Genomic DNA, 10,066 nt, shown 5'->3' with positions numbered 1-10,066 from the left:
TGAAAACTGCAACTGTTTAAAAATAAGGTAAAAGTTTCAGGGTGTGCCAATATAAAAGCAGAAAAGCAGTTGGCAAAGTCCACATGGAAGAACAATATAAGAGTCTACAAATCCTTTATGGTAATTTGTACAAATCCTTTATGGTGATTTGTATGTAATTTCTGATCCTAACCTGTTACGGTGGATACCATGATGCTAAGCATTCAGTATTTAATGCTACCAGAAATAATTATAGACAGCTTATTAATTTTTTAATATAATTGTGCCTGCGGAATATTTTTCCTTTTATCTAATGTTACTGATAGTAGAAGGTTATGATGGAGAGGGATTAAGTTAAAACTATGTTACTAGTTCTTCAAAAAAATCCCTCCAATTCAGGTACAATCCACTTCAGCTTTGGGTATTGATGTGGTTTGGATTAGGAGTCAATGAGGCTTCTATTTTGTGCATGTGGGTTTTAATTCGACAAACAAGCATGAAACGGCTCCCAAAGACTTTTCCTTGTGTTGTCACATGAAACTCTTTGCACTTGCAGCGTTGTCACGTGATAAGAGTTTTTAGTCACGTGAGGAAGGTTTGTAGCTGTGTGTGTTTTTTTTGCATTTTGGCATCGCGTTTTTTTATTGTGTGCCACAATTAACCCTAATTTTTCAACGGGAGACGTTAGCAAGCGCACTGGAGATGTCGGAGACTCCAGGAGATGGCACCGAAACGCACCCTGCAACTCCAAACGTCCCCGGAGACGTCCCGCGTTCCCACCAGGACACATCCCAAGGTTTCAGGTACACGTTTCCTGTTAACGCTGTTAATATTTAAAGAAAGACAAGAAAAGATCCAAAATCTGTACCTTAACAATGGGGTTTTGGCCATTTCACAAGGAAATGATCCATTGGTCCAACTATCCTTAATGAATACCAGATAATTTTATGATTGAGATACCTCAAACACATTGAGAATGAATCTGCATGTAATTCCATTTTATCATAAAATCATGTTCTAGAGAGGCATTTTTCTGAGATAATCTGGGTTTTCTTCAATTACGTGGCACATTATCCAAGATGGCCTTTATTTTGTAAAGATATTGTCTTGTAAATCCTAAACTCTTACTTTTGTACCTTATTCACATTCATTTCCCAGTACAAGAATATAATAAGATACTTCACACTACCTTAGATGAAATGCACGTTCTTTAGATTGGCTTAATATTAACTATATGTATTTCAGGCAACGTGATCTGAATTTCTGATGAAATGAACTTTCGATGCATGGGTAAATGTATGTGCCTCCCTGAAACTGCAATTCACTACATAAAGACTTTCATATCATAAACAATCTTTTCTGTTATAAAATATTATCGTTGATATGAACTAGATTAACACTGTTTTACAATTACTAATGATACATCAGAATTGCCCGGAGACAAATTATTATCCAAAACCAACCAACAAGACCTTTTTTAACATAGACAAAAAAAATCTTTTAGTCCACACTGCGTCAAGGATTTCATCCCAAAATGTGTGTACTCTTCAAAATGAAAAAGTGATTGGCTGGATTAATCAAGCCCCTTGTATGTGCAACTCTGCTCAGCTGGCCATTGAAATGGATAAGATGCAATATGCCATAGTTACAGTCTACAGAACAAACTCCAAAATTAGCAGAAAACTTGTAGTGGTTAATAAAATGTTCTGATTCCTTTTAGCGTTTACCAAGTACTTTTAACATTCTTCGAGGCATTTAATAATCATGTCATCACCACGTTTTCTTCTCAGACAGTGAGATGAGCTGTATTACAAAAAGGGTTAGTACTGTTGGAATGAAGTTATGCATGAACTCTCATTAAATATTATAAAATTAGAGATGGATAATTCTCAGAATCAATGTGCTGGATAATTCTCAGAATCACATATATTTCCAATATGTATCTCGATTCTGAACCCTTTTTTATTTTCAAATAACTGAAAACAAAAAGAAACACAAAGAAAACAACCTGTGAGGGTGCTAACTTGCATAAATTTGAGTCTTTAATCATACTAGTGAAATTAGCATGCAATATATCTGTACATTGTTCACACCAATTTACATAGGCAGCATATAATTGTGCAAAACCACTAAAGAAATTTGTCACTGCTTTTGATTAAGAATGACAGCTGGAATCAGAGCAATATTCAATAAACAGCAATAATGACTGAAGAAATTTGTATCAGCTACTGCTTTTGAATAAGAATAACTACTGGAATCAGAACAAAATTCTATAAATAGAATTAATGACTAAAGAAATAAAAATATCAGACCTGTCGAGCAACCTGCATTAATCGCCTGCTGTCTCGAGAAGACTCAGCCACGGAGCTAGGTTTTTGTGACATCAGATTAGTAGTTCTGTGTCTCTGAGGCAACTTACCAGAAAGAGTAGGGATATATTCATGTTGTTTAGTTTCCCTCCAGAGATTGTTTTCTTCCTGAAGCAATTTTCCATTTTGCTGAAATGGACTCTCCCTTCTACGCTTCCTTTGGAATGTAAATCTAGTAGGTCTGATATGGACACATTGGTCAGGAATGTTTGTGCTTATTTTGATCTCTGAACTCTGGCCTACTTCGATATATTTCATCGAACTAGGACTGCATTTTGAATCTTCTGCTGCAGAAGGCATTCCAATTACAATTGCTTTATCACATTCTTGTCTATCAATATCTAAGTGTGCTGATAGTCGAGTTTTCTCATTACTGTGAACAGCCTCTATTAGAACTCCACCTTCACCTGAAACCTGATTATCTGCAGTCTCTAATGTTATGCCTCCATTTTCAAGAGATGAATCATCGTGGGAACTACACAATGTAGACATTACACTTATTACATCATTGACAAACTTGGTAGATGTTCTACAATCATCTTCAAATGTCATGCCTGGGTTCTCCATTCCAGAATATGTGGATATCTTGTCTCCAGCAGAAACCTTAGAAGATTCAGATCCCCAAGTCTTTGTTTCTCTGGCTTGGGGACAAAATGATGCATTTGATATTTCAGGAAAGGAAGCCAAATCTTGCTGTTTCTCTTCATTTCTCACTTTCACAATACTATTCTTGGTTGCCACTGGCTTGTCTTCAGTACCTAGAGAAGCATCAGACTCTGAACATGGAGATGGTTGTCCCTCTCTGTGGACTAAACCACCATCACATGAGCCACATTGCCCAGTACAAGTTACAACCAATGTACTTTGGTGAAGAAAACACTGAGCCTCTTCTTTTTGAAAAGAACTTACATCCTGGAAATCCACATTAACTTTCACATATCAACTTTTGGACAAGGAACCTTCATTGAAATAGAACATATCATGCTTTAACAGTACTTACAGGCATAACAGTTTGACCTTGATGACCTGCATCACCTCCAACATGCCCCTTCTCAATTGAGCATGATGAAAAAACATTCTCAGTGGAAAGGCACTCTTTATTCTCATTTATTTCTAACACAGGCAATGCATCTCCATTTTGTTCATTTATAGCGTCTCCATATATTCCATGGTGAAGTCCATTTGCAGATACTGTGTTTGCTTTGCTCTTCATGATTACAGATGACAGATAATCTTTACCAGTAGTGTTCTGCTTGGGAAACTGCCTTGCTGAAGATGTCCATTGCATTGCTGCCATAACAGAATGGGCAAAACAAGGAGTACAGAACACCCCACACTATGTTATGTGAATCAGTGGCATTGCTAACAGATAAAGAAGAGAACTGTCTGCTCCTATTAAAATCCTCAGAAAACTAATCCGATGGCCTAAATCTATTCATATAGCTTATCTTACTTGAATATTCTGTCGGAAAATGCATAGGAACAACAACGTGTTCATCCAATGGCTGTGCCATTTTTTGCATCTGCTCTAATACTTCTCCCTTTTCTTTCAACTCATTCATCAGCTTCTTAACTGTATCTTGTGTTGCTATTAGTTTTGCCTCCATTTCTTGTGCTCGACTCCTCTCAATCCGACAAGCTCTTTCTGCTTCAATAATCTGAAATAAATCAATTCTTACTGCCTTTATATTTGCTTTATGATTGGAGAATGTAACATATATAGACTAGCCAATCAACAAACTCAAAGGCACTAATCTTTACCGGTTAAGCCTTGTTTTCAAATAAAACAATATTAAGCTAGCATCGGACAAATTTCATGTATGCCAATCCAATCAAGGTCCACACACAGGGCAGACCTTATAAGACCAGATTTGAAAGGAAATACACTGGGAAGAGTCTAATTGTTCGGAGTGGTCTGCACAGACCAGTCAACAATTATTAAACTTGTGTAAGACTAATCCACACAGATTGGTGGATACTACGATGACAACCACCATCAGAACATTCTAAGGAGATAATTTAAGAAATTGTATGAGGCAATACTTACATTAATGATCCATGGAATATAATCAATAAATGTATACTATATTAGACTGCATTTACAATGATACAAACCATATTAGTTAAAAGTCTGGTGATTGGTCCACTCCTTTTGTAGGTGGATCACTAAGATTCTCATTACTCCCAAGCTTGATCATGAGATTGGAACCCACGGAGAACAAAAAAATAAACAATATATAAAAGGGAAGGTGAAATTTCCCTTTGTTCACACAAGGAGAGTCTCAAGCCAAATTGAAACACTCACTAAGCTGTATGCCCTCAAAAGTTACCTTTGAGTTGTATTCTATTATTAACACTGTTGTTTTAATGAATAATACCAAAATAACTTGACCTTGCAAATATTTAAGGAAAATTTTCAAATTATGGAATAGAATGCATGTTTCAGAAACGCATATATTCAGATTGAATAATTTCAGATCCAATCAAAGGGAGTTTCTTATACCATATTATGACTCACCTTATGCGTAGTTTTGCAACTGGCTATAAGAACTTTACTTTTTATAAAACAAACTAACCAAATCTGAAAAAATGTAAACTATCAACCAAATGACTTTTAAGTTTCTCCACTAAAGTTCCTAGCTAAAATCAGTACCTGAGCATCCATGTTTCGCTTCAATTGTACAAGCATATTTAATGCCTCTTGCTTAGTATTGACCAACTCCTTTTCAAAATGTACAGCCTTTCTTTCAGCAACCATCACTCTCATTGCAGCCTCTTTCCCTAAATGCTCAATAATATCCATCGATGCCTGTTTAAGAGCTGACAAGAGTTGTGACTCAATAGATTCCACAAAGTGCTGCATCATCAATGTAACTCTTGCTTCAGCTGCACTTAGAGAAGGCTGGAGAACGGCCTCAACCTTCAAAAGCAGCAGCATGGTTTGGATCAGTTAGTTTGAATAACACAATATTGTTTCTATAAATATAATGAGGAAAATGCACAATCTTAATAATACATTTTACTTGTATGATGGATCTTTTCACTGTTGAATATACTAAGGTGGCTCTCAACAATCAAAGCCATCATTTGACACAATAATAAACTCCAAAGTTTCATTCAATTTTGCAGGATATTTTTAATGAAAGGTTATTTCCACAATTTTTTAACTAGAATAAAGTCCAATATTAATGGGGAAGGTGAATCATACTACATATTTTCTTTTAGAAAAGGTTTAAACTAGCATGAACTAATTGTATGTGCAAGTTACAAGAACTGCCAGCAGAATGAGGCCCAAAATCACGAGGGGCAAACAACCTCACTGTGCTAACTTAAAGCTTAGAACACAATGATGAAGCAATGGACCTAAGGTTATATATTCATTGTATCATTCCAGTAATTTAGTAAACAATCTTGTTAACAGACAAAAGTTCACACCCAATAGGTATTATATACGACCAATCCAATATTGCAAGGGGAAATTACTTAGAATTTTCTTGAGAGCAAGAATGTTATCCTGCCACCTCCCAATTTGCACGTAGCACTTCAGGAATGAACAAATTTGTACCTGGAAAATTGGGGCCTTCAGGTGATAAGTGGGGACCTGTCTGTAGCTTAAGCTCTGGTGGTATTAATGCCACCTGCATGAGCTGCCTTATGTTTTGTACCACAAGCTGGGATGGCACTTGCCTTGGTGTTATTTTGTATGAAACTTCATTGAGGCTCATCGAGCAGTAGTTTTTCAATTGTTCACATGCTGTGCTGGTGGAAAGCCAGAACATTTTTCAGATGAACTAAGTTTCAGAATATAATTCCCTACGAGAGGCATGAGAACACCATAAATCCCAAGTTGATCCCCCAATTTCTTAAATCTTTTATCAATTTTTGTCATCAATTGAACCAGAGGTGTGCAATCTCAGTGATCTCTGGTAAAGAGGACCCTAAATTGGTAGCATCGTTGGAGAAATGATGACAGGAATTATGCATTGGCTCAATGGTCTGTTAAGGGGCGAGGCATACTGGTAATTCATCCTCTTGAGTTCCAGAATCTTTAGCTGATATGAAGGGAGTATAATGATAGCAGGGTGAGTATTTCCAAATTCTGAAGGAAATGGAACACAAAACTAAGAACCCAAGGGTGGAGTGAGAATTAATAAAGGACTAGGTCTTGTAGTGTAAGGGACAAAGATGGGAGGGAAACTGGTATGCGGATTATATGTGGTAGCAGTAGAGACATGGAGATCAGCATCAGGAGAGTTTCGTGAGGATTTTGAAGTAGAGAGAAGACAAGTGGGATTGAACTCAAAAAAACATTGATTGGTTGAGAGACAAAAATGTTTGGATCTACTTGAGAATCTCTAAGAAAAATAAGAAACATGTGACCAAAGAGATGACCAAAGAGATCTGCAATGCCAGATTACTATATTGCCACTAAACAAATGAATTACAGCAGACTATGATACAATGTGATGATGTTGCTATATAGGCAAGTATAAACCCTAAGACATTCTAAGATCACACCCTATGTCTAAATCATATGAAATGAGACAAAAAGGAAATAAACCTAAGCTTAAGAGATAAGGTGTGAATAGGTCCTCGCATGCAACTAGCTTGATAAAGAATCTTGTTCACACCAACACCCCTCCTCAAGTGTTAAGAAGTTACAAAACAAAGCATGAAAGCAAATATGGATACTAGAAACTAGGCCTAATAAAGTACCCATGTATAAAACATATCTCTCAGAAATAAAGAAAAAGAGAAAACCCTATGACAAAAAACTCCTCCCCAAAAAAGAGAAACAAACATAAAACTGTGAATGAAGGAAGACTTAAGAAGACCTTCAATGGACAACTTACTTTACCCCAAGCATAGATCACAGCTAAAGATAACAAGGCAATGCCAAAGGCTTAGTGAAGATGTCCACAACCTACTCCTCTATAGGCAAATACTCCAAGTTGAGAAAACCATCATGAGCTATCATATGAAGTGCATATGGATCTTAATATGCTTCAACCATTGATGCTTCACTAGGACAGGGGAAATGTGTATGACACTCTGATTGTCACACCAAAGAATGGTGGGACTATTCGGAGGAAATCCGAACTTGATCGACAACTGTCAAAGCCAAAGAACCTCTTTTGCTAGCCAAAATTGTTACTCAATACTCTTGCCTCTGTTGATGATAATGCAATAGAAAATTGCTTCTTGCAAGACCATGCAAAGGGGCCGAAACTAAAGCAAAAGACAAAACCAGAAGTAGACTTCCTATCATCAACATCACCGCCCAAATTGATTCAATGACATTGACAACCAATGAGTCTCCTAATGTATAGTGAATACCAAAATGTGAGGTTCTCGAAATATGTCTTAAAATATGTTTGGCAACCTTCCAATGACGAATCAATTTCTTTGTGATATCCCCTATGGATTTCACTCCAAACTTTCACTCTTTCCAATTGGGATATTTTGTCAAACAGTTTGCTAGCAAGGAGGTTATGGTCTTCAGATTGCAGTAAGATAATGTTTCTTGCAGAATCAAAGAAATGTTGACATTACTAACATTCTTATATTCATAATGCTCTCATAAATGAACCATCAATATTTGTACATTAATACCCACGCCTGGCACCTTCAAGGACACACACCTTGAACTGATTTATTCATTCAACACCTGAAGCCTCCACGCCTTGATATGGAAACAACTCACTCTTTAAACGGCAAGGAAATACACGATAAGAGAGACATCTCACCAATACAGGGAGCCCATGCAGCCTGAGATGAGCTCACGTACAAGTTAGTGTCAATATTACTACTTTTTCCCCTCAAACATTATCTTTCTTGGGCAACCAACATAAGTTTTTTGGCTTCTCATTAAAAACCATCTGAACGGAATTAAGCTCATGCCACAATAACCAGCAAAACAACTTAGCATCTAAATCCCACAAGAAACCTCCAACAATTACCCACACTGAAATAGAGATTCAATCTCAATTCTACCAATGCCAATGCTCAAACCCTTCAATAAACCCAAGCACAACCAGCAAAAACCCTCAATTCATAACTTGGCATCCAAACACAACTTTCCTGGCAAAACTTTAATCACCAGCTAGTGAGGATCATCTCCTTGTCACTAACTGTAAATTGTGGGATCGAAATGGCATTCAGTGAAACCAAAAGAGAGCAATAATTAGTCCATCTTCTCATACCAATCCTCAGGGGTTGTTTGCTATGATCCTAATATCTGTTTTAATCCTAATATCATATATTCATAAGTTATATATTATATATTCCTAAGTATAATAAGGATAAGCACTTGTGACATGCTTAACCTTCACATAAGTCTTAGTTACTACCTTAACTCCTTTTAACTTGGATGAAAGGGGAGTGTCCCAATATAGTTATCCCTATAAATAAGGAAGAGAACTCTCTCCTATATCATCATAACTTTTAATATTAAATTCATATATTATTTTCTAATTATGTAACCCCCACAAAGTGGTCTACTATTTATCTAACTTTTACATATATTTCCAAGAAATATCATAAGTGGTATTAGAGCTACCATTTGGACCAATACTTTTGTTTGAGACCATATAATGAATGACGAAGCATGCAAACTAGTGAAGTCTTACACAATATCTAGAGGTTTCTCCTCTTGAAGATCACCATGCAAAAAATGCCTTCCACATCCATTTGGTAAATTGGCCATCCTATGATGCAGCAAGTGAAATTACAAGATGAATAGAATCCATATTGTTAATAGAAGCAAAGATCTTAGAATAATCAATGCCTTCAATGTATGAAAACCCCTTAGCCACAAGACAAGGCTTGTACTTTCAATAGAACTATCAACTACATATATGGTGCAATACACCCACTTGAACCAAACCAATTTTCTTCCAATAAGAAGAGGTACAAGATCCCAAGTATGATTATTCATCAACTAAGAATACTCCTCTACCATAGTTGTGTCCCACTTAGGATTACCTATTGCATCTAAAAACTTTTGAGGATCATCTAAAATGGCATGACTCAAAAGACTGGCACCTCATATCTATGAGAAAGTACAAGATTTGAAGCATCGCTAACCACAAATCTAGCTGCTCAAGATTCATACAAGCCCATCAAGGAAAATTCCATGTAACTAAAGGTGGTGGATCTAGAACATATTCATCCTCAAGAGATGGAGTAGGTAATGAGGGAGAAGATGGTGATGGAGAATCCATCGGAGGAAAGATCACATCAAATTGGACATTCCGCTTGAACAAGAAATTTCTAGAAACAAAATCAAATAACTTGTAAGTCTTAACATCCTCATAGTAGCCAGCAAATATGAGTTGTTGTCTTTTCCTTTCCATGGAATTTCACTAGCCATCTAGAATAAATACCTAAGCCTCACTACCAAATACTTGGAATGAAGATACATCTAGCTTGACATGGGGCAAAGCCTCTCCTCAAGACTCTACATTTCACACTACCTTATGTGGCATGCAATTTTGAATGTAATTGGAACAACTGGTTGCTTCAGCTGAAAAGGTGCAATCCATATTCTATAACCAGATCATACAATTTTCCATCTCCCATAAAGTCATGTTCTTTCTCTCAACTGCACCATTCTAAGGAGGGTGTAGGTAACTCTAAGCTAATGTCGAATACCATGCTCACTACGAAAATCTTTGAAATCATAATTGACAAACATGGAGGAGACAACAGACCTTATG

The 10,066-nt window shown here is 36.6% G+C and overlaps 1 protein-coding gene across 3 annotated transcripts in view; it reads right to left on the bottom strand.

Annotated features, from left to right (window-relative positions):
* Positions 1–1,325: 1,325 nt before the first annotated feature.
* Positions 1,326–10,066, bottom strand: part of LOC131044140 (uncharacterized) — a 59,560-nt gene continuing 50,819 nt past the window's right edge. For all 3 annotated transcript variants that reach the window (XM_057977404.2, XM_057977411.2, XM_057977417.2), the window contains exons 3-7: positions 5,002–5,268; positions 3,802–4,006; positions 3,349–3,638; positions 2,292–3,260; positions 1,326–1,782 (exon numbers count right to left, since the gene is read on the bottom strand). In XM_057977404.2, coding sequence (XP_057833387.1) covers positions 1,750–1,782; positions 2,292–3,260; positions 3,349–3,638; positions 3,802–4,006; positions 5,002–5,268 — 1,764 coding nt within the window. In that variant the 3' untranslated portion in view covers positions 1,326–1,749. The remainder of the gene's footprint in view (positions 1,783–2,291; positions 3,261–3,348; positions 3,639–3,801; positions 4,007–5,001; positions 5,269–10,066) is intronic.

Source organism: Cryptomeria japonica, chromosome 6 (assembly GCF_030272615.1).
Source record: "Cryptomeria japonica chromosome 6, Sugi_1.0, whole genome shotgun sequence".
In the NCBI taxonomy this organism is placed as follows: Eukaryota; Viridiplantae; Streptophyta; class Pinopsida; order Cupressales; family Cupressaceae; genus Cryptomeria; species Cryptomeria japonica.
Note: the sequence above shows the minus strand (reverse complement) of the source record. Positions and strands in the feature narration are given on the sequence as shown.